The sequence below is a fragment of the Aythya fuligula genome, chromosome 2 (genome assembly GCF_009819795.1).
Source record: "Aythya fuligula isolate bAytFul2 chromosome 2, bAytFul2.pri, whole genome shotgun sequence".
Taxonomy (NCBI): domain Eukaryota; kingdom Metazoa; phylum Chordata; class Aves; order Anseriformes; family Anatidae; genus Aythya; species Aythya fuligula.
This window is the reverse complement of record NC_045560.1, coordinates 109,758,468-109,784,101: the sequence shown is the minus strand read 5'-3', so window position 1 is coordinate 109,784,101 and position 25,634 is coordinate 109,758,468. Positions and strand designations below refer to the sequence as shown.

General features: G+C 39.1%; 2 protein-coding genes across 2 annotated transcripts; both read left to right on the top strand.

Moving 5' to 3' along the window:
- The first annotated feature begins 471 nt into the window (after nt 1-471).
- CLUL1 (clusterin like 1) lies at nt 472-13,318 on the top strand. Its single transcript, XM_032181122.1, has 8 exons — nt 472-574; nt 1,910-2,058; nt 4,554-4,721; nt 6,634-7,078; nt 8,325-8,462; nt 9,928-10,142; nt 11,288-11,458; nt 13,264-13,318. The coding sequence occupies exons 1-7, from the start codon at nt 472-474 to the stop codon at nt 11,453-11,455; spliced, it is 1,386 nt and encodes a 461-aa protein (XP_032037013.1). The 3' UTR covers nt 11,456-11,458; nt 13,264-13,318.
- Nucleotides 13,319-15,030: 1,712 nt separating this feature from the next.
- TYMS (thymidylate synthetase) lies at nt 15,031-24,744 on the top strand. The gene is made up of 7 exons (XM_032181765.1): nt 15,031-15,310; nt 15,992-16,065; nt 17,304-17,478; nt 19,416-19,517; nt 20,685-20,860; nt 22,886-22,957; nt 23,887-24,744. The coding sequence occupies exons 1-7, from the start codon at nt 15,133-15,135 to the stop codon at nt 24,022-24,024; spliced, it is 915 nt and encodes a 304-aa protein (XP_032037656.1). The 5' UTR covers nt 15,031-15,132; the 3' UTR covers nt 24,025-24,744.
- The last annotated feature ends 890 nt before the right edge of the window (nt 24,745-25,634 follow it).

Sequence of the window (25,634 nt, the reverse complement as noted above, 5' to 3'; positions counted from 1 at the left end):
ATTATCCTGAAGGACAATGAAAGCAGTCACAAATTTGGAGATAAGGAGGGGAACAATATTCTAGAAATTTCCTTTTCAAAACCTAGCAATAATGTTTAGCATGGATTTGTGTATAACATGAACTAACAATAAAAAGAGTAAAAAGCTTTTAGTGTAAGAGAAAAGAGACAGACTGAGCTTCATAATCTTCCAGTTTTATATTTTTTGTGTCCTGGTTCTATTACACCATTGTGTAAACTCAGTGGAATTGATCTATTAGTATGAATAAATAGAGTACGAATGAGGTCACCTTTTTACTCGTGTTTTTACTAACAGTAGGAGTATATTATAGATCTGAGAAACCATACTTAGAGAGTCAGAGACAAAAATAAAGGGACTTGTATTATGCTTGGTAAAAATTACCTAGGCATTTGGCCATCACAAAGATCCTTATATCTAACTTTATCAACTTGTTTTTTTAACAGAAAGACCATGAAGTCCTCTTGGGTATTTCTAATATATGTGCTCTGTCTGAATGGTCACCAGTGTGCACCGACAAGGCAGGAGGAAACAAATCTCCGGGAAAGCCTCAAGAGTATGTATGCATTTCTTACGGGGGGTGTGCTGGAAGTCCCTGGGCCCAGGTCTCCATTCAGGCTTGCCCTGGTGCTCTTTGACTTCCATGCTCATTGCAGTCAAGAGATCTGTTTTCATGTGTGGAGCTTAGAAACTGTGATATAGCTGAATTTTGCTGAAACAAAGCATCCACACGAACAATGGGGAAATAAGAACAATTGAGTGAGAAACTAAAGGTATTAACAGAGAAGCCTTCTGTGACAAAATAAACTATTTACATTTTTATAGGTTATTTGGTCCTTCATAGATCATTAGAGTTTAAGCTGAACCCAATGTTCAATCCCACTGATTTTTGTTTGTTTAAATAACCTTTGCAAATGTTTATTCCAGAATTATATGCTTAGCTGGAAAAGATGATTATTAAAAATAATTGAAATAAAATGACTTAATTTAGGAGAAAAAAAAAAACAACCCTACAACAGATGTTCTGTGTATACTCACCTCTAAGCATAGCTTTACTGTGTAGGTATGAAGCCCAAGAGGATCAGCCATGAAATATTCCTTTGCTTCTGTCTATTTTAATAGTACTTCTGTGACAAACAAAATGTTAGAGGAGGGGAAGAGAAATATAATGGAATAAATGAATGACATATGCTTTTGGCAGTCTCATGGTAATGTGCCCTTTACTTGTTTTGTATAGCTCCAGTAATATTCAGGGTATTTCTACACAGGGAACAAATACAGATAAAGAATTTGCACTCATGAAGAGATTCAAGGTGCAACACGGAGACCAGTCTGGCCTTTCACCAAAACTCTATGGGTGTTACCTCACAGGAACTCTAGAGATTATATTTTTTGGAAAGCAGGTTGCAGGCTCCTGTAATCTACATTTTCAAAATATATACTCTCAAACTCTCACAGACTGATTTCAGATCAAAAATAAATATATAGGTTATGTCAATAAGAAACTAGTGAGCAACCCTTGGAGACACCCAAAACCCAGGATGAGGTCCTGAGCATCCTGCTCCAGTTGACCCTGCTTTCAGCAGGTGGGTTGGACTCAGCGACCTCCAGAGGTGCCTTCCAACCTCAACTATACTGGGGTTCAGTGATCAGAAATGGGACAGCCAAGTATATAGCTGATCACTGGCAAAGACTCAGAGCCCAAACCTTAATTGACGGAAATTGCCTTGGCTGCATGTTATTCAGCACTCACTGTCCCAAGGTTTGGCATTGCAACTGTAGGGAAACATAAAGCTGGTTTGCTTTCCTTTGTCATCTGTGTGTGACAATTTGTGCTAGTGCTAAAATTGGATTAAGCCACTCTATAATTTTATTTATTTATTTATTTTAGTGTTATCTGAAGTTGGAGAGAAATATGTAGATGACGAGGTAAAGAAAGCTCTGATTGGTATTAAGCAGATGAAAATTATGATGGAAAAAAATGAAGATAAGCACATAGATCTGATGAAAACCTTGAAGAAGAGCAGTGAAGAAAAACAGGTAAAAAGTGCACCTGTTTTTTTTTTTTTTTTTTTTTTTTTTTTTTTAAGTTATGGCTATTTTTAATCAAAGATGAGGCAGGTTGTACATGGACTTAGCCTACCTCCTGGAAGTGATATACATGTATATAGCATGCTATTATGCTAAGGCCAAAAACCAACCCAGAAGGGATCCCTTGGAGTCTCCCTTTTTCTGTGAAGAATGCAAACCATATTGTATATGCATTCTGAGGAGCATACATCTTTTTGTGCAGTCACATAGCAAAGCCAGGGGTGATGGGAAGTCTCTGCTTCTGCTTTTTCTCACCAGCAGAAGAAAACTCTCACAGTAGGTCTATAGAGGTTCTCAGTGTATGGATCCTTGAACCAGGACCTGGGCCAATGGACATTCTTTCCTAGCCTGGATTGATGCTTCTAAAAAAGTTAAAGCATTAGTTCACATTTGCCAATTTCTTAAGAAAGAGGTTGTGTGTTTGCAGGAATCTGGCATATTAAGGCTTCAGTTCTGACTGAAGCTCTCAGACTGCACTGGAGTAAAGCATTGAATGAGACCAACGCCTGTGTCACTGGTGCCTTTTCCAGATTTTGTGGTTCTTTCAAAACCTAGAGGTGAAGAGTTTACATCTTTCCTCAGAAACACAGCTTCCTAACTGAGTGCCAGTGTTAACTTTTCCCTTGTGGCTGAATGTCTAAATCATTTCTAAAATGAAAATAAAAGAGCAAACAGTAGACAAAATGCAGCTAAGTTACCACAAGTTAGCACGTTACGTTGTCTCAGCCCATCCTGGTTGTAAGTTAAAACAAGTCATCTGACACCATCCTTCTTGAGATTTGTGTTCTTGTTCTTCTGCAGTTGTTTAGTGACAAGAAGCAGCCTAGGCATAGTCAAAGCTGGTGGTGACCACCATGTGAAAACACAGATGTTCTGCAGTAAAAGGAGCCATGAAATGCTCTATGTGGACTCAAACATTATTTAGAAGAAAGAACTTGAGTTTGTAATATCCAGCAGTGTGTTGAATTCATTTCTTTATTGCTTTTATGGTTCATTTCTAGAAATCATCTCTTTCACCAAATGAAGACCAAGGCAACTACAGGCAGCTTTGCAAAGGTGTTTAGTGCAGAAAGTCTGGCTGCTCTGCCCTCCATGTCCCCTCATACACTGCAGGCCTTAAGGCACTTCCCAGCTCGCTTTACAGACTTCAGACCTTCAGAAAAAAAATTATATTGCTGCAAATAATAATGCTCTCTAGAGAAAGAACAGGGGATTAGAGGAAATCCTAATGTCCTGGTGCAATGCCTAAGCTTAGAGCAATGTTCTCAGATGATCCTGTGAAGTGGAGAATACTGAATATTTAAAAAATAATAATACAAAAAGATCTTAACTATTGCTTTCAGTGAGCTTGAAAGAAAATTCAATTTTGGCCCAACTTGGAGATTATTTTAAACTAAATGTATTAGCAAGTCAAAAAGCTCCTGGTAACTTGATGACATCTTTAGAAACACCACTATGCTCCCATTATTGAGTCCATTGTTGGTTCTTACTGGATGATTTCATTTGCACAGAATTTATCCCCAACAGCAAGAGTTCATAAAACACTGAATAAATATATTTAGAAAGATCAGAAAATAATTAAACATCAAACATGAATAGCAAAATTACTAGCTCCACCAAGCACTTTCTGACAGAAGTCTTCTTTTCTCAGAGACTTTTCTCTATTGAAATACTTCCAGGAAGGAGTAAGTCTGACCCATTAAGTATTTCTGTCATACTTACGAACAACATGAAATAGTGTTTGGAAACCTAAAGTATTAAAATATGTTGCACTGGAAGAAAGAAATTTATGATGTGCAATCTACTTTAACAAGAATTTTTCTCTCTTTCCATTGTCCGGTCTATTCTAAAGTGCTTCTTCTAATCATTGCTCAGCTTTGTGCTCTACTGGATGAAGAATGATCCAGTAATTAGAAGCAGCATTGCAAAATGCATCTTGTTTCCATTTGGTGTAGAAGAAGTACCTCACACTTCCACAAGGGGGGGAAGAACACCCCTCACTACAGTTTTTGGATTAGTATAATCACAAACAGAGGAAAATACATACATACTTTTGGATACTTCTGCATTAGAGAGGGAATTTATGTATGGCAAAAACCTAGCTTCGTGAAGCATCACAGGCCCTTAAAGAACAGAGCAAAGTAGCAAAGCGGACTGTTTTATTTTATTTGTTTTTCATAACCTCAAAGATCCAGGTTGACTGTAGAGATCTGTTTGGTTTCGTACACTGCACTCTCTGAATGTTAGGAAAACTCTGTATGGAAAAGCTTTTCAATTTCCCCTTCCGTCCACGTGTGATTGCAGCTGAAGAGGCAACACACCCCAATGGTTAAAGATTAGAAAAAAGGAACAATAAATAGGCAAAATGAGTGATCAACACTGGGATAAGTATTCAGGATATTAATCTGAAAATTGCCATCAACTGAATCTTTTTTCTTATTCAGGAAGCTTTGCGAATTATGGATGAAGTAAAAGAAAGATTAGAAGAAGAAGAAAGACAATGCCAAGTATCCTTGAAAAATCTATGGGATGAATGTGAATCTTGTTTAGAGAGTACCTGCATGAGATTTTCTACAACTTGCAGACGTGGTGTGTCAACATTTAGAAGCAAGGTAGGAAGAAATTTTGTATCTGGGAAATACTCTTGAATCCACACACCAGTTTTGGAGAGAGAACTTCTCATTTTCTCAGTGGCCAGCTCTTTCAGCTATATCAACTTACTAAAATTAATTTGATTTGGAGGGCCTGGAAATGTGAAGTTATAAAGCACAGATTACATTTAATTACATTCATTGAACACTGAGCCAAAGTGAGTTCTGTGGCACTCTGGCGTGGCTCCATGGGCATTGATTATTCCTCTGGTTCCCAAAGAGTCACTCCAGATATACAGTGATGTATCTCACAGTAGGACTTGCATTAAGATGCTCAATAACTGTGAAAAATACCACATAGATTCTCTGTGTTCCATATGATAATCAGAGTTAAAATTGTACACAGAATTAAGAAAAGTCCCCATGGAAAAAATAATCTCCTTACACAATATCGTTTTTTTCTATATTTAGGTTATTCTATATCTACTCTTTAAGTAACAAAATGCCTTTAAAGCATTTAATTGTTTTTAACAGAAGAAATTGTTAGGTTTGTTAATTGTTAGAGAGATTCCCCAAGTTCTACCAGAAAGAAAGTATGCTTTCCTGGCTGGGACATTATTACAAGATTTAACAAAACTGTATTTTTTATTATTATTATTATTTGGGCATATGCTTTAACTGCAGCTTAACAACAGATCCTGCACAATTGTTGCTACTGAAATGTTAGCCAAGTTACCTAGCTTTCAGATCCCCAGGCACTGAAAAATATGCTAATTGAAAACTTACACATGGTGTGTCTCGCATGTGAGAAGTTTTAGATCAAAAGTGTTTAGTATTTGTGCGTATTCTTAAAATTATTCAAGTAAAAGTGTGGGATGTATTAAATTTAAGCCTATTTGTGATTATTTGGGATTTTTAGATATTAATTCCTGATGTATCACCTGGAGTTTCAGGAGTCTTTGGGTGTCAGGTGGAAATCCTTGCAGTAAAACATACACTGCACCGTCACTCTCTTTGACACTCTCAATAACTTCTCCTGTGAGTTCTATGATTTATTTGAAGCATTCAAAGTGAGAAATGTGTTGTGACCTAAATCGTGTTTAAAAAAAGAGGACAAAGACTCTAGCTGTGGCTGATGACACACAGGCAGTGGGGGCAATACAAGCTGAGGCTGATCCTCCAGCATGGATTCACAATGTACCTTCCCCCTAGTTCTGCCAAAATGCCTGTCAATGTATACATGTATGTATACACATATGTATATGTGTACATATATATTTGACATGGTGCTTCTTAACCCTTACCAGTTTTCTAATGCCATAAATTGTGGCTTCACAAGGCAGTGTTTCTGCTCAGGTGAAGGCATTATGTCAAAGTGGGAAGCAGGGAATGAGCAGCTGAGACCTGGGAAATGGGAACTCCACGAAGCAGAGCTGTTACTCAGTCTCCTCCATCAGCAAACCATGGACTCGAAGCCACTGATTTATTGATTTTAATGGGTTTGGTTTAGCAGAGGAATTTGAGCACTTGGCTATTGGTGAGAGGCAAGGGTGTTTACAGATTACACTGAGAACAACTGCCTTCTGTTCTCTACATGACACAAAACTACCACAGAAATATTTCCAAGATAAAGTCCAAACTGTATGTTGGATAAAACCCAAAAACCAATACTAACTTTGAGCCTCAACAGATTAAAGGCCAACCCTCTTCCTCCAGACCTGATTTGGAGCTAATAATTTAGACTAAATGTACTTGCACTCTTGAGTCTAATATCTTAAATTACTTTGGAGAATTTGCTGTGATTTCAGTTGTAAGAGAGTACATTGTTGCTATAGGTATTTGAAAAAATAAAAAAAAAGTTTAGAGCCACTTCCCTGAGAGATGAAAATTGTTAAATTGTCTGGCAGCTAATCTATCTCTTTCTTATATTCAGGTCGAAGATTTTTTGAGGAAAATACCTACGCTTATTTTTACTTTTCATGAAGATCAAGGAAAAGACATCCAGGTTAATGAAAAGCCTGAGAAAGAGGATACCCAGCTAGTAAAAATGGAAGATTTATTTAGCCAACTATTATCAGACATGGGCTCAGTATTTGACAGAAGTTTCATTTTTTTCAAGCACATGCAAAAAGAATTTGACCAGTCCTTTCAAGCATATTTTATGTCTGATCTGGATTTGAACGAGTCCCCCAGCATGCCTGCTTTACCCGAGGATACTACCAGAAGTGATGGCTTACAGAAAGACTGGGGCATACCAGGCTTCCTACAGACAGTCTTTGATTTCAGCAAGACAGTGTTTGAAGGTGTCAGTGAGGTGATTACTGAAGCATTCAATGAATACAAAGATAATAGAAGAGATTTGACGGAACAAGCCAAAGGCAAGTGTTGGAAAACAAAACTCAACTGCCTGGTCGGTGACATCAAACCTCTCAGGATTGCTAAACTTGTGGCTCAGTCCGTGGCATGTTAATGTAAGATGTGGTATGGAAGCTCTGGAGGCTACCTTGGTTAAACAGGCATGGGCCAAGCATAAATTCATTGGATAAATTAAAAAGAAGAAATCACCTAGAAACCTCATAGAAATATTGAAGTGGAACTTATGGGTCCTACACAGCCTAATTTTCGTGGTATTTCTCAAAATGTTTTCAGGAGTTCCTCAGGAGCTCTTGAAGTCATGGCAGATGCAGGTTTTCACAAGGCTGACTGACAGGTCTGATCTCAGCCTTTGTCAGGAAGACTTAGTATCATGCCATATTGACATGTCTCCAACTCTAAAAAGCTGCGAGATGTCATGGCATATCCCTGCCCTTGCCAAATGACATTAAGCTCTGCCAGACAGCTGCAAGCCCTGCCTGAAGCTACTGGTGCAATGTAGTGTACCAGTCAAATACAAAACAGCCACGGGATTTCCCAGTAACCAGAAAAACACTGGGTATAGCTTTGGTTTAGGTGATAACTCTCGATGGAGGAAACAACCCTCAGTCAACCTTTAGAATACAGATAAGCTTTATCTTTCCTATCTTATTAATGAAAATTAAAACAACAACAACAACAAAACCAACAACAACAACAAAAAGCAGTTCAAATACATGCTGATGCCTATCTATAAAGAGAGCACAGTAAGGATATGCAATAACTCTGAGTGGGAGGTGGCATAGTCACTATACAGTCATCAGAAAACATAAATTGAAGCGATTCTACAAAAGCAATTTTTAATTCTTCCTGAATCACGACCCATGTTACCTTGGTACTGTGCTCTCATCTAGCTCTACACAATTACAAAACATCCTGATTTCTAAAGGTCAAACAGATCTTATCAGAATGCTCATGCTGTAAAAATGGTCTGTGGTAATATTAAGAATTGTTTGACTATCAGTGGGAAATACATTACCATGCCTTTATAAGGGAATTATATGAATTCCTTGGAAGAAAACAGGGTTTACATCATCTCCTGATTTTGACTTCTGAATGTTTAATCCCTATTTGTTGCTTGGACTTATGCCAGTTATTTTGGATTCAGTGCAAAAAGTATCTTTATATAATCAAACGTAATAGGTAACAAATGTGTATTTATTAAGAACCTAAACTTAATGTCGGTCTAAAAATACTGTAATTTTGCCCTAGATTCTGACAGAAGTGGCATGTTCTCAAAAATTGTGTCAGGACGTCAAAGAACTCTGTGCAAAGAGCTTCGAGAGAATTCCTCTGGATGCACACGGTTTCACGAGAGATGTCAGAAATGTCAAGACAATCTTTTGCAAGGTAAATACTCTCTGATTTTCTGATTTATTTCTGTAATGTGTTGGCCATTGGTTTGTATATCTTGAGGCTGTCATTTTCTACTGTGTTGTTTCCATATTTTTGGAATTAACAGTCAGTCACTGGGTTTTTACTGTAATTAGGAATTTAAACACCATTAGTCATTCCAGATGATTTCAATTACCTTTCCCTGCTGTCTCCACACAGTGTCAGTATAACTCAGTTGTTAACATACTGCTGGAGGTCCGAAGTTGAACACAAAATACCTATATACACTGTGAGAGTTGCCATCCTACAGAGGAGCAAGAGATCAGGCAGCAATCAGTCCTGCCTGGGTGCACAAGTGCTGAGCAGAAAGCAAGGTGAAGCTGAAACTCCTGACACTGGCTTCTCCTGCAGGCAACCAGACATAATGCCAGGCAGCATTAGCTCCTCACAAGGAAAGCAAGCACTGAAGAGCTTGTAAAACAGGGCTGACATGGCGAATAAAAAGGGGCGTGCTTCTCAATATGTAAGAAGATGGCAAAGCTCTGGCATGCACTCTCCATGGGCACCTGGAAAAAAAATCAGACTGTATCACACAGAAACACTGTCAGGACTCCCACTGCAGCATAACATGCCTGTGTTTCCAGAGTTATTTATGCCTCAAAAGCCACAGGAAATACTTAAATCCAAATATCTTCAGAACATCTCCAGCGTTGCAGATTTAAGTGATCCAATGACACATTTTGGAGAGAGCATTGGACCATTTCCATCTCACTAAAAATACCTTTTTGTCTACAGCTGCGTATTACACATACCAGTTCGTATCTGTGGTTGCTGTGCTATCAGCCTGAAGGTGTCCCTTGATAGTCCTATTTGATAGAGACTAAATTGAATGTGTCCATGGTAATTCTTGCACAGGAATAATATAATATTACTGTTTAAACTACACATTTTACAAAAGAAAAGAGAGAGCAATCCTCAGTCACATACTAATGTTTAGCAATTGTTAGATAAAGCAAATTAGGCCTTAACACTCAGCAGGAATACTAACGTCAGGAATTACAGTCTTCTAATAACCCATACACTTGGGATGGATTGATAAATGAGCAATTAAAAAAGAGATAACATATTAGGAGATTAAGAAGTTGCTGAAGGTAACAACTACCAGTTCTTTGTTACTATACCCGACAATCTATTGCTATGTGATATGATACAAACCTTAAAGTACTTGGTAAGTCGTTGTAATGCAGCAAATGGGATAATTAATCCATTTAGTCATTGTAAGCCTAAACTAAAGCTACCAAAATAGGTCAGCAAGAATTAAACTCTTTTATTTAGCATTATTTAAACACTAACCCAAAAATATGCCTCCTTGCTAGCCTGTTTTTGTAGTTTTCCTAGATTTCTGTGCTTTAGATAGAGGAGGCCAAGTAGAAGACACATGACTTTCTGTAAGCTTCACGCTGGCTGTCTTTCTAAACAGATTGCCCAAATGTTCCTGAACTGCACATCAAGTTTGATGAAGCCTTTAAACTGGTTAATCTCTCTGGCGAGCAGTACGAGCAGATTCTCCAGATGGTTCAGCGCCATACAGAAGACACTTCCTACTTGTTGAACAAGATGAAAGAAAGATTTGGGTGGGTCTCTGAGCTATCCAATATGACCATTGGACCAGAAAACATTTTCAATATCGTTAAGGTAAGGATTATCTACTAAAGGGAACTATTTCACAGAGTTGTCTTTCACCTATGCCTTGCTCACACGTATGCTCTTGGGGATTGTGGCTGTTTGCATATATGTAATTTTTGGTCTTTACACTGGAAAGTTCCTACTCAGCTTGAATTTACATATGTTTGATAATCCCTCAATGAGCTGAAACTCCAGAGATTAGAAACTATTTTCCTCTAAATACTTTTATTTGGATGGCTGCCTGACAGGCTAACCCAAATCATCTCTAATAAGAGCAAATTGATACTAGCAGCTTTGGCTGGCCTCGGATTCCCTTCTTGGGCAAATTTCACTGTACCAGCCAGTAACACATCCTTAATGGATCACTGAATATACGTACCTGTCTCTACCTATATATCCCAAAGCACAAAGAAAGCAACTGCTGTGCGGGTTATTGCAGTGGAAGCTGCATATCATAAAGAGCAGCTGTCAATATTGCAGTGAATACATCATGATTAACTATACATTGCCCACAAGAATACATTCAAGGTAAGTTCAATGGATTTTACTGGGCAGGGACAAATCCCGTTCTCCCTTTCAACTCAGAAATCCAGCGCACTACTATTGATACAAGAACTTTATACAAAATAATTGTGTAATCCACCAACACCCCCCTCACACCCCCTTCACCCCAAAAATCAGGAACAAGGAGATGAGCCATATTTAAGCACTCTTTCCCAACCAAGTCTGAGCTATCTGCTCAGGAAAATAAAGCTACAGAACTAAGTCTGGTTTAGAAAAACACATGGGAATGAGTAATTTCAACCATGCACACTTCCTTTTGAAATTAATGGAACAACTCAAATGTAAGTTTTCATTAAGAGATCAGAAGCTCTTTATAAGCATAGTTCATGGTTTAAATATTAACTTACAGTTGTTAAACACGGTCTTGCAGTGCCATGTCACCTCTTCCTGCTGCTTACAATAAGCTTTGGCATAAACTGAAGACACCCACTGTCTTTTCAGAACAAAGTAATTTAAAGAAAGTAGACAAGTTTAAAATATTCTTTGGTTTAATCTTCTCTTATTAAAGATGGAAGGCACAGTAGGTGTAAACAAAACTGAAAGCACACAGCGGGTTGTAGTGTCTAAAGTACTGATTTGCTGTCTTCTAGGTGGTACCTGGGGATCCCTCTGGTGCAAATGAAACTGTGGTAGATGTGAATATTCTGACTTCGCCTACTTTCACCATTAAAGTTCCTCCCAACTTAGACCCACAGAGTGCTGAATTCATTGAATACATAGCTGGAAAAGCACTGCAACTATACAAGCAGAATTTTTAAGTGGTAAGTTCATTCTCTTCTCCTTTTATAGAGAACACAGTGCTTCATAAGAGATGTTTACATTGCAATAAACATTAGATGGAACAGAATTCAGCCATGGTATGTTCAAGACCATCTCCTTAGAAACAATGTATTGATTGAGAGACAAACACAAGTGTTACAGAAAACAAAAACAAATGCTCAATGTTCCAGCCTGCAAAATGCAGACAATATGATATTAAAAGACTTCGCTTATTTAACTGTGAAACCCTCGATCTTTAAGTAACATCTGGGATGAGGTAATGTAATGACAAATATTCCATCAGAAAAGAATTGCCTTGCAACCACAGTCCAGAGCTTTGGCATCAGACACCATGTCTTCGCCTCCATTAATCAAGTACGAACTGAAATTACCACTATTCATAATGTTTTTTTTTTTTTATTATTTTTATTATTTTTGGTGGTGTTTAAGAGCATGCTCCATGTTATTTTTGACAATAAAGGACTGAAAAGTTAGGGCCAGCATCATGACTTGAAAGAGGTGCTTTGCAATAAAATTTGCACATTAGCAGTGCTGTGCTCAGAGTAGCAGTTAACCAAGTCTGCAATTTGACTTGTAGGAGTGTGCAGAGGAAAATCCTCCCCACGGCCTTCTAACCATTTCTGTAGGAATTGCTCATGGAGGCCTCGCTCTGTGTTTATGAGATTTCCAGATGGGGAGGGAGGAACAAGGCCAGAGAGGCAGGGGCAAACATTGCTTCACATTATCTCACCCCATGGGGAAACTCTAGGAAAGATAGTGCGTTTTTTAGGTGATATCATGCTACTGGTGATACCATGCTGCCGTGGGGCTAGCCACAAAACCTGGAGGAGCTCTGTCATGCACAGCTCTGGCAACCACCAGTGCTCACAAATGGCAGTCCTAGAGGCTGGAGCCACAAGAGTTGCAGACCTACAAGCACTGCAGTGTCCCACCGATGTGCTGAGGAGGCACTAGACTCAGGGATGGCTCCTCTTCAGGTCACTGAGCATCTGACAGCCTCATCTCAGCAAATAAAGCTGGGAAGCATAACCTGAAAGCGTGTAGAAGTCTCTGAAGGAACATAAAAAGGAAGAAAAGAAAATGTCAGTGTTTTTTTTTTTTTTTTTTTTTTTTACTGACTGTCATTACTTGAGGTCAGGCTCACAATTTTTAAACAGATGAGAGGTCCTCCATCAGAGAGGCTACAGTGGCCTGGCCTGCAGAATTTAGACAGAATACAGTAAGCCTCACCACGAATTTTGATTAGGTTTATGTTTGTGAAATTATATTAAATTTAAAATACATAGTTTTTAATATTTGTAAGCATACAAAATTCTCCCACAGTTGATATACAGTTTGCCTTCAAAATACTCTGTAATTTCTATAGTTATTGATAATATATACTTTTTCAGATCACATAAGACTAACCTTCATGCCCTTATGATGACAAAATTCATTTCTTTAGTCTGAATATAATTTTTAGTCTGAATTGCCTGTGCAACTCATCTTTCATATGCATTTCATACCCAAGAAAAGTAAGTGGCGTTAGTTTCCAAACTGCAATACCATTTTATGTTCCGTTCGCACAACAAATTCAGGGTACATGAAAGTACGATGAAAGAAAAAACAAAAGCTCCACAAGGAAATGGGATGCTCCACAAGAAGTGAAAAAGAGAAAAAAATCCACTTTGGCCTGTTTTTCATGTTGTATTTGTTTTTACAGCAGGACTCTGATACATTCCCCATATATGTAATTGTCAAACATCTTTCAGATTAAAAATAATTTATTTATTTATTTTTCTCCTAGGAAAGAAGACGTGTGAAATCTTACGTCCTGAAATCCAGTATACTCTCCTTAGGTGCAATACTCCTTAGCTCGATGTACAGCTAATTGTTGAATGCCTATGGTTAAAGTAGCTGCATATAAATACAATTTTGCTTAATAAATACCATGATGTATCAGCTAGCAACTGATGAATGTAGCAATCTTTTAATTGGAAAACAAATTCAAGCCCATTTTAAGTGTCATTTGTTTAAATAAAATATTATTTATGTTGTAAATTAGGTAATCTTTGATAACCAGCTATGGTCCTGTTTATGCAAAGATTTAAGGAAATAATCAGCTCTAAGCATGCAAATAATTCCTATTTGCATACTTAAATTCAGGCACATTTTTAAGTCTTTTCCAGATTGGTCCCTACAGATGTTGCACATTCAGCTAAGTCTGAATCAACCAGATTTCCATATGCATATAGCATATTATTTTCCAATGAAAACTTTCCATCTCTTCTTCCAGTTCCTTTTGATGTTTATAACGCACATTAATTGACTTTTCTGAATATGCACTAATGAGTAAGTCTTCTGCCTTTGGCACTTTTTTATTTGTCGTTCTCCTCTGGAGCCATAATTAACAGGGAACCCTTTATCAGAAAAGATGTTAAAGATGTTTGTCTTTTCCTACATTATACACTTTAGCTTGCATGGTATTTGCAAATTATAATAAAGGTTAAGTACTGATACATCTCTCAGAAGCAGAGTTCTAGGTAATTTGGTTTCATTTACTGTGCCTGATATTTCTTAGAATTTTTGGCCCATGGTGATATTCACCATTTTCAACTGTCTTTGCTAATGAAGTTGTATTCATTTCAAAATGTACAAAACCATGCAAGTGACACAAGAAAAATAGTAATTTTATTGTCTAAATAGTAGGGAAGATATAGTTTCCTGCCTGCAGTAAGGAGAAGTAATGCTTTCTAGTAAACAGTCCTCTGTTCCATTCATCCATTTATCCATCTCCATTCATCCTTCGTTATATATGGCTGTATTGCAGGATCCTCATCTTGAGAGATTAGTAGTCATAACTCGTGCAATCACACTAGTAGTTAGAAAGTTGGGTTTTGTCTGAGAGATAAGTGACTCTGAGACATACTAGTGAAGAAATATTCAGGGAAGAGCTTGATGAACAGAATCTATCTAGAAAAATTTCGGATGATGCTGCATCGGGAATCATTTCAATCAGTTCAGAAGGCACAAGTCAGAATGCAAAACGACGCTGAAAAATGGGGGAGAGAAGCTCAGATCGACAAGATGAAACTCAGTAAGAGCCAGCACCGAGTGCTACCCGTGGTGAGAAGGTATGGCAGAGAAGGAGCCCAGCTGTAAAAGCACGGGTGGGTGTAACACGGGAGGTGAGCCTGTGCATGGGGCATGGTGCTGCAGGAGCATCTGACAGAAGATGAGGGAGGCAGGTGCTGAGCTGCACTCGGGGCTTTGGGTTTTGAGGTCGAAGCCATCCCTCCTGAGGTGTTGCAGCCTGCCAGCACAGGCCAAAGCCTTCTGTCCTGCTACCAAAGAGACCAGAGATGGATTAATTTGCCCGTGGGGTGGAACATGTGAGAAGTCAGGGCAGTTTGGTGCCCAGGCTCGGTTAGGTTTTCGGGAAAGGCCTGCCAGGCTGCGTGCAAGGGGGCCCCGGGCAGAGCCGTGGGGAAAGCCACCGCGGAAGGGGGGGGAGAGGAAGGGGAAGCGCTGCTCCCTCTGCTCCTCCCAGCCTTGCTGGGCGGGAAAGTAAAACTTCTGGCGGGCTCGGACGAGAGGCCGAGGGCCTGGGGACAGCCCGAGCCGGAGCCGGAGCTCCCCAGGCCGGCGGGGACAGCCCGGGCTGCCCACTGCCGCCATGCCTGCGGCGGGGGAGCCGCTGAGCGCGGCTGCTAATGGGCTGGAGCCGATGGCCGGCGAGCTGCAGTACCTGCAGCAGGTCCGGCACATCCTGCAGCACGGGCACCGCAAGGACGATCGCACCGGCACCGGCACCATCTCCGTCTTCGGCATGCAGGCTCGATACAGCCTCAGAGGTCGGCACCGAGGCGGGACCCGCGGCCCCAGAACCGCCCCGCAGTGCTGGGGGTCGGGCGCCATCTTCTCTGCCCGGGGGGCTGCGGAGGTGTTTGGGGGCAGCCCTGCAGCCCCCTCGCCCTCGTCCAGGCTGCCACGACTCGGGGACACCCCCAGCAATGCTTCTTGTGTTTTAGGGAGGAGTGGCAGTGCCCCCGGGTGCGGTGGTGAAAGGGGGGAGGTGGGGAGGGAACCTTCCTGCTGTGCGGGCAGAGGAGGGAGAACTGGTGAAATAGGTTTGTGTATGCTCTAAAAGTTTCCCCTCAGCCTCCTCTGAGGTAGGATTGTTTATCCTATAAAAGTTTATCCGAATCCTCCTCTTTCTGCTTTCTACATGCACGGCCTACGTGGCCCCGCATGCTGCCCCATGGTGTCCCTGGTGGCGCTCTGCAAAATCCCCCTCTGTAAACCATCGACCTCCACCTGCCGCCGCACTTTGCTCCAGGAAAAGAAAAGCCAGGCTCTTATCTTCCTCGGTCCCAATAACAGCATTGCACATCCTTTCCCAGCGTCTTACCTCATCTCCAAACTCCTGAGCATCAGATGAGGACGCTGTCCTCTGGAGAAAACCCTAGGTCAGTTCGCCCTAACAAATTGGTGGTCATCTCTGACACCTTGTATCTGTATATTATTTTTTTCAGATCAGTTTCCACTGCTAACAACCAAGAGAGTGTTCTGGAAAGGTGTGCTGGAGGAGCTGCTGTGGTTTATCAAGGTTCAGTATTTGGATGTCTCTATCAGTAGCAGGCCTGCAAATAATGTCAAAACAACTTTCTGGTATGGAATAGGTTAAGGAATTTGGGATGGCTGCAGGTACTTCTGTTCATGCAGCAGAACACGCTGCATGCTCAAGACAATTATCTTCGAGACACTGTATATTTTAGTGAAGACTATTGCATTGTTGCAAATCATTTTTTTTCCTCTGTTTCAAGGGAAATGGCCTCATACAGTGAGTGCTTGTGCTATTTTAGCAATGCTCTGCAGTTGCAAAGCCTAATACAGTCTCTCTTATTAGTTTTTGTGTAAGAAATAGTAATATGAAGTAGCTTGTAAACAATTTAATGATCCACTTTTTAATATTGAGGTAGATTGTATTGATTTGAATAGAAGCAAGCAGTGAGGAACCACAGATGCAGTAAGACTGATGTAAACATTAGGCTTTTTAGCAGTAAAAACTGAGACCTAATAGCTGACTGAGAGCTAATAACTGTAGTTAGAGTACTAAAATTCTGTAGATGATATGTTGCTGTACAAGGGTTCTTGATATGTTGTGACAATGTACTGGTGTGTGAAAATCTACCTAATCATTTGCTAAACAGCAGGACTCAAATACACACTTTTTTTTTTTTTTAAGTATCCTTTTCCCAAAGATAAAAGGCTGGATACTCCCCAAAACAGAACACTTGTTATGCTGGATTTGTGAGTTTGCTGATTTGGAGTTGTTGAGGAGCTCATTGTTCTACAGCTCTTGTTGGATGACTCTAGGTCATTTTGTAACATTTTTAATTTTTGTCACGCTAACAAGAGGGATTTTAAGACCTTAAGCTCATTATAGGTGGCTTGGGAAAGACAATGTCTAGGCCATCCTTTTTTTGTTTACTTTTATCCATCCGAAAGCAAAATGTTTTTCTCTGTAGATGTGCATGTGAAATGATATACTGCGGGTGACCTTGAGGCTGTACTGTTTATGTCTTCACAGTTAAAATAATCCCGAGTTAAATAACAGGAGCATAGCATCTCAAACCTCAGTCTAGTGTGTTGCTTGTAAGATTTATTCTGTCTAAGTGCAAGAACAGCACTAGTATAATAGTATAGTATAATAATCAGACTGTTTATCCTGTATGTTAAAAGTGGAGAGACGCTGTTGAATGGCAAAGCTTAATGCAGCTGTTTTGAATCATGTCGTCTGTGCTGGGATTAGGAGGTAGACTTTGTACTGTCTGTATTTTGTAGGGTTCGACAAATGCCAAAGAGCTCTCTGCAAAGGGTGTGAAGATTTGGGATGCCAATGGATCACGTGAATTCCTGGATAAGCAGGGTTTTGGTACCAGAGAGGAGGGGGATTTGGGACCAGTTTATGGTTTCCAGTGGAGGCACTTTGGAGCAGAATACAAAGATATGCACACAGGTAATCAGATAAAAATGCATTTGATTGCTTAGTGGGATGACTGTAACACCTCACTTCTGGAATTCTGTGCATGGTTTGGATTATGGTTAAAAGGACTGTTCACAGGGTGACCTGAAATCAAATGAATAATCAATCTGTCAGAGAGAGTGAGTTTTGCTTTTTATTTTTTAATTAACTGAATCTAATTACCCTGAAAGAAGTAGCATTGTATGTTGTAGTTTGGCATTTATAGAACAGAGGAATCATAAGGTGTGTGTTACTTTACTTTAATGCAGAGGTGGTATGGGCATTGATAGATGGAAAGATAGGTATCTGTATTGCAATCCAGAAACGTGAGCTAGCTCAGTGTGATGGCAGTGGGACACAGACTGCACTCTGAATTCTAACACAGGATCCTAACTCCATAATGCACTTGTGCTGGCAGGAGCTGATGTTAGTGCACGATGTCCATGGGAGACTGTGGAACAGAAAAGTATTTCCATTTTAGCTGGAACTATATAGGATGTATACATAGCTGATGATGCTGTGGATAGAATAGCTGTAACAAATTATGATGTGATGCAATATCTGTTGATACTATTTTCAGTGGAACTGGTCCATTAAACTCACTCTGAAGTGTCTGGATGGCTCTTTCTAAATCATCAAAGCAGAGGACATGCAAAAACTTAAAAGGACTGCCATAAAAAATGAATCAAAAAAAAAAAAAAAAAAGAATATCCCTGTCTGGTTGGTGTGATTTTTTTAACTCATGTAGAATATCAAAATGGTTAATTGTAATTTTTCCTGCATTTTCTTGTCAATGCATTCTCAAAGTTGACATTAGTTATAGATGTTGTACTTAATGTTGGCATGTTGACCACTGGCAGAGTACAGTTTTATGTTAACACAGGTGGTCCAAATGGTGAATTGGCAAAAACTTACAGAAATGTTTTTGCTTTACTGAATTTAAAAGAACTGAGGCCTAACATAGTGTAGCAAAAATGAACAACATAAATACCCTTAACTTTTGTTGCTAATGGATTTTGTTATGTTTTGCTACTAATGGATAGGTAATTAGCTTCAGGAGCTAACAAAACCATTTGAGAAGGCTTCTGGCACAGTGCTGCTGGCAGAAGAAATCCCTGAGATGCTAATTATGTATTACTACCTTGCTTCCCAGCCAGCTTGGGTCTCTCCCTGTAACCATAATTTGGTGTTGTGTTGCAATAAGAGTTATTAGAAAAAATTAGTTACCAACCATGCTGATTCACTGGCATGAGTCAGAATAATGAATAACAACTAATGACTCTTTTATTTTGGAATCCATTCTGCTGGTAAGTTAATTCCAGTGAATTTCGTGTATAATTGATACTGAGCCTAAGATCAGCCAGCACAAGGGTCAGTGGGTGAATTATAATATCCTGCAATATACGAGATGAAAGTTCCCTTCTGGCACTGAATGTTATGGAAATTTAGTTTTTATAAATGACCTTGTGAGCTCTAGATCATAGAATCATAGAGTGATGGTTTGGGTTGGAAGAGACCTTAAAGCTCATCAAATTCCAAACCCTCCTGCCATTGTTTTCTGGGATGTAGTGTTCATGCAGATTTCTTCTTTGGTCTTAAAAAATGTCTAGTTGTTGATGCCTGGAAGAAAATGTTCTAAATAGGAACGTTCCCATTTGAACGGGTGCTAAAGGTACTGGAAGCACACAAGAGATTGTGGGACATACTGTAATACCATCATGAGAATTTCACAAGCCTTAGAGCACCCAAAGGAAGACCAAGAATAGCCTACCCTTGGAAGGTGCAAACTGATAAATCTAGTCATTTTCAAAGTTCCACCAAAATCTTCAGAGATTGGGGTATGACTTTTCAGTGGGGTGTGAGCTGGGCTTTAGAAATAAATCATGATTTGAATCTATCTGACTTAGATCATGTTTGGTATCTTTCTTCAGATTATTCCAACCAAGGAGTTGATCAGCTGAAAAATGTGATCGATATGATCAAAACCAATCCAGATGACAGAAGAATCATTATGTGTGCTTGGAATCCCAAAGGTACTGAACAGCGCACATTAAGGGAATGCAGTTGAATGTTATCTTACTGTACGATAAGCTAGGTTCTAATTACCGTGTCAGCAATCAGTTCCATCTTGGTGTCTTTGCTTATTCTTCATAAAACTACCAGGAAAAAGTAGGTCACTGAGAGCAATAAAAATGGTCAGGGGTTATCAGCTTGGTTCTCTTTCTACTTAATTCTCATGTTCAGGCCTCATAATTTTTGAACGATTACTCCAAAGTTTTTCTCAGCAGCTTAGAGTGAGGGATATAGATGGCTACCAATGACAGAAGTTGTTACGTTAAAAAGGTTAAAAAAAAAAGTATACCAAAGCAGTATGCCTGTTTTTAAGACATATATTAAACCATAAACTTAAAACCTTGCAACTATAGAACAAAAACGTTATTTGTGTTGTAATTATATTCTTTGGATATACGTGTGTCTAGATGCCTACTCACTCTGTAGCACTGCCTCTAAATAAGAGCTGCTGCTAGAGTACATTCTACTTCAGCAGCAGTAGTTCCATGCCCACAAAAAAAATCCCCCCAGCATTTTCCACTTATGTCTCTAAAAGAGGTTTCCATGCACTGTTGCTGGTATTTTTAAGGTTAAACACTCTCAGATACCAGGAGCGGGTTAAAGTTTTACTTACCTAGCTGTAAATTTACTATCTTCGCTTTTAAGTGTAGATAATCACTCAAAAGATCTTTTGTTTGCTAATTAGTTTATTGTTGATCACTCAGTTTTATATCAACAAGCAGTAAAGATACATTGCAGTGAGAAGAGCATAAGATGAAGCTGTTGGAAGTTGCTTTAGGGTACATGCTTAATTTTAGTCTTAATGCCTTCCTTTAGGGAAATCAATTGGCTCACCTAGGTGAGTAAAACCAAACTGCTGTGCAGCATTATGGCGTAAATCTGTTCTGTGGAATATCTGTTTATGATTTTTCTAATCATACAGCCCAGGAGACAGCTTGTCATGACCCAGTCTTAATTGCTTAGGCAGCAGGTGCTTTTAAACAAGAGAAAACAGAATGATAGTGCAGCTTGATATTGCTGTCTACTATATCTCACCAAGTGCTTGTTCAGTTTTTGCATTTTCTACGTTTATGACACGAATGCTGTTTTGACTTTTTTTCCCTTTCTTCCTGTATTGCAATTCCTAGATATTTCTCTGATGGCTTTGCCACCTTGTCATGCTCTTTGCCAGTTCTATGTTCTAAATGGTGAATTGTCTTGCCAACTCTATCAGAGGTCTGGAGATATGGGACTAGGAGTGCCTTTCAATATTGCCAGCTATTCACTGCTCACATACATGATTGCCCATGTCACAGGGCTGAAGGTAGGCTAATCGATCATTTTACTTGGTATTGTTTGAAGAGTGACAAAGTTGATACTCTGGTGTTATGTCCAAAAAAACTGGACTGAACAGACTTTTCAGATTCTTGCTGAAATACGTGTAAAAGAGGTTGGCAGTTGGGATCAGCAGTGTAAGAATTCTTAAGTTCAGGTCAAACAGAGGAGATCCTCCATGTCTCTGTAACTGAATGTGTGAAAACTGACTTGTTCCAGTTCTCCACTACTCAGAAATCTTAACTGAACATTTGATGTTATGGAATAACAGCATACAAGTGATTAAATTTTGTAGAATTTGTTTTTTTGTTGTAAGCGACAGCTTTTCTTGTAAGCAACAGCTCAGCAGTTGCTGTCAAGATTCCACTTTGGATATTCTGCCCACCTAACTTCCTGCTATAATTTCAGTTTTGTGGCTTTATTTAATTATTTATTTGTTTATTTTTCCTACTGTAGATGGTTATGTAGAGTGGCAGTATGTGCTCAGATGGGTACTACCCTGATTCCAGAACTGTATTTTGCAGCTCGGTAGAATAATTTAAGTAGTCCACAGCCTTATACAAGCGAACCCCCCTCGTCTTTAGAGCACTTAAAGATTAAACCAGCAAGGCCATTTGGGCCTGATCCTCCTGCCACCAGCAACATGAAAGGGAACTTAAGGTAAAATAAGAAAGTAGGGAAAAATCAAACTTCACAGCAAAAGAACAGACATACTTTTAAAAATAGGCCAAAGTACTAGGAAAAGCAAAAATAACATTATGTCCATAAAGTAGCTCTTCCCCCTCCACCACTTCCTCTCACAGCTTTGATGGTTTCCTTTTTTTCCTGTGGAGAGATCCACAAATCTTTGCTTTTAAAATCCAGAACACTGTGAAATATTACAAGGAGAAATGCTAGGTGATACAGAGCTCTGAATAAGTATTTTAATATCTTGGTTTGTATAAAATTGCAAATTAAATAGATTTTTAAAACATGTGTATTGGGTAGCGATAAATTTTAGTTTTCAATTTTTTTTGCCCTACTTATCGTTAGTTGAGAAGCCTCTGAAGACAGACAATTTTGACCACTCAAGGTAGGTGTCTGAACTAATCATAAAATATCCTGAGTTGGAAGGGTCCCTCAAGGACCATCAAGTCCAACTCCTGGCTCCACACAGGGTTACACAAAAATCAGACCATGTGTCTGAGAGTGTTGTCCAAACACTTCTTGAACTCCAGCAGGCTCAGTACCAGGACCACAGCCCTGGGCAGCCTGTCCCTGTGCCCAGCCACCTTCTGGGTGCAGAACCTTTCCCTAACCCCCAGCCTGACCCTCCCCTGTCCCAGCTCCATGCTGTTCCTTTGTAACTAAGTACAAGGAAAAATTCCTTGCCCTTTCTGTACTGTAGCAGTGTAATTTCTGAGTATCAGACATACAGCATTTAGCATGATGTATCCAAAGGCTCATCTACATTGGTCAGAGGTTGATAAAATAGCCAGTAAAACTTACGTTAAATTAGGTTTTCCAGGGTTGCTAAATCACAGAACTTTCAAGCCTGCAAAACTCATTTGGATGCTGGATAAATGCATTAGCCTGTGACTGACACCTCCATTGCCACAAACTACATTGTACAGTAGTGGCTAAAGTTGCTAGTTTGAAACAACTTCAGCAAGTCCTACTTGCTGAGGATGTGAAAGAGAAAGCTGGATGTCACTGCCACACCTGTTCCCGACTGGGTGAACAGATCAGTAGTACTCCATTCAGTCACTCTAACTATTTCCCGAGGAAGATTAAGATTTCAAGGATATATATTTTTTAGTACATTAATGGGAATTTCATTATGTTTTTATTAACCATGCATGCATCTGAGAAGAGACTGTCCTCTGAAGTTTGCAAGGATGTCTTGATAATGTAATCCAGTACAGAAGCTGCAGTTCCATGCTAGCTGTATGATGCTAAGAATCAACACCGTAGGCATTGTAATGTTGTGCTTTCTTGAAATCTAACTATTAGAACTATTTTCCTTTCTCTTCAGCCTGGAGAGTTCATACACACATTAGGAGATGCTCACATATATCTGAATCATGTGGAACCTCTAAAAATTCAAGTAAGTACTTACTCTGCGTTCTTGTATCCTTTTATCTTCCACAGTGCTCATCCAATACAAAGTTATCTTGGTGTTGTAATTACTATTTTGCAGATACTCATTTGTATGGCTTTTCTTACATTTCTGTGCTAATAATTGTAGTATCAGAACTGGGTATTATCGTAATAAACTGCCCTTTAACCTATGTTCACCTCTGTTTGCAAACAGAAACATAATACAAACATGACTGAAAAGTACATCAATGTACCATTCCAGATTGAAATGTACTATTCCAGAACCAAGTTAGAGATCCAGAGTCTGTACCTTACTTTTGACTTCATCATTACAAAACCTTAGAAAACCATTCTGCCTGATAGGATAAACACAAAATAAAATGTCTTTGGAGTACAGCAGAAAAGGCTAACTCATCAATTCACATTAGTTAGTCGCTATTACTATTTGGCTGAATAAGGGTATATTTTCTTCAGAATCTAATTTGGTGCAGTAGAAACAATTAGAATTTTATTTGATTAGACTTGGCTCGGAGTGAATATCCTCACCATTCATATGGTTCAAAACCATCCAGAGAACTAGTTACTGGTTTGGGCCCTAATGTTCCCATGAGAAACTGCAGCACATTGGATGCACATCTGGGTCAGAATTTCCAATTTAGTTTCCTCTGGAAGGAATTTAATTTGCATCCATGAGAATTGCTCTACAAACTGAAACTGCTTGCAGTGCATTCGGACACTGCTGCTTCCAATCAAAATACTAAATTAGATACTGCCAAACTGTATTGTAATTATTTGCCTTTAACTCTTCATGGGGAGGGGGGAGAATCTACATGGTGTAATCTGAATTGAGATTAATGAGATCGAATTTATAACATAAAATCTCAGCCTCCAAGTATTACCTTTGTACAATAAACTAAGGACATGCTTTTATTTCAGCTTCAAAGGGAGCCAAGACCTTTCCCCAAACTCAAATTTCTTCGTAAGGTTGACGACATCTGTGACTTCAAGGCAGAAGACTTTGAGATTGAAGATTATAATCCTCATCCACCTATTAAAATGGAGATGGCTGTTTAATGCTATAGAACAGCTTCTATTAACATGGAAATTTACCTAAGCTACTTAGCTTTCTCTGTGCTTACAGTAACTTTTTTTTTTATATATACTTCAAAAGGTATATGCTTTATTATTGAAAAATAAATGGGTGATAATAGGTCACTGTTATCTTCAGTACTGAGTTGTCATAACAGAACAGATTTCTAGGCATGGAAAGCACTTCTGTTTTTTCCATCTGTTACAAAGCAGAGCGGAATTCTTAGCTTCTGTGAGTTGAAAGAGTTTGGATTATTCCTTCTGTGTAAACAATGCATATACTATGCAGATGTTACCCCAGCTTTAGGTTGTTTGTGAGATGGTTTTCTACTCATCATTTCAGTTAACAGCGGCCATTTCAGTTACCATTCATCTACTATTTCTGAGTTGTACTTGCATAGATGATTAATTTAGTACTGAAAATAAGAGCTTTTATGTGTGATAGAGGATTTCTTCAAGTTTATAGAAGTCTTTAAAACGCATATGTTTAATAAAGCTTTTTTTTTTAAAAAAAGTCTTTTGGAATGGATGATGCATATTTAATTTTAGTATGTTTGTAGTAGTAAGTAAGAGCTGGGAAATAAAGGTACATGCTGTTAGTCAATAAGAGTTGGAAAACAAAGGTGAATTCTAGTTTAGCAGTCTGCTACCTCTCTGCTACCATGGGCAACAGTTTCCTGTATCTCCTTACATAAAGAAATCAACTTTCACTGTAAAACTTGTGTCTTTCTGCCCTTATTCACTCCTATTCAATACATTAAAATACATTTTTTCTACTAGTATTAATTTCCAACCAGTAGGATTTACTAAGCTTAAATTATTGCTTTCTTTCTCTGGCATGTAGCCCAACACACAGAACAGGGGAAAGAGGATGTCGTTGCCTTTTGTAAGTGCACCAAATGTAAATAATGTACTGCTTATTAGACAGGTTCTCCTCAGCATCTATGGTAGTCCATCTTTCTTGAACAGAGATGATCAGACTGTACATACTATTTCATCTGAGATCATACCAGAAACCTGCTTAATACATGGAAGGATCAAACCTTACCTTTTTCTGATCCATTAAATGGATGTTCAGTAGCTAGCCTGTAGTTAAACACACTTGGGGGCTTAACTGTCTTTCAAATTACTGAACTCACAGACGGTAGCAGTATTCTTGTTACTAGTCCTGAAAGCCATGTCACACGCTCTTTCCTGTAAATTTCATCCCAGCTCTAGCAGTTTTAAAGTCATCTGGTTAAGCTCTTCAGGTACCATCTATATTCATCATACCTTGCAGCTTTAGGTCGTCAGCAGCTTCTTACTTTCGTAAGTTAACGATTCTTGAGTGTATTTACAGTCCTCTAAAGTACAAGAAAGAAGGTTGTGCATTCACTTAAGAGTTCTGCCTACACTTAGCAAGTTAAGTTCCTTTTGCTGGAAGCCACTTTATGTAACACCTCAGTGAAGGTGGAATGTGCAGGGTGTTTTAGCAAGTGTAGCTAGAGAGAATGTGAAGCAAAATGTTGGCCTCAAGGCTCGAGTAGAGGGAATTAGCACATGGTGAAGTTGACCAGTACAGACACACCCAGACATGAGAAGAAAGAATGTAGAAT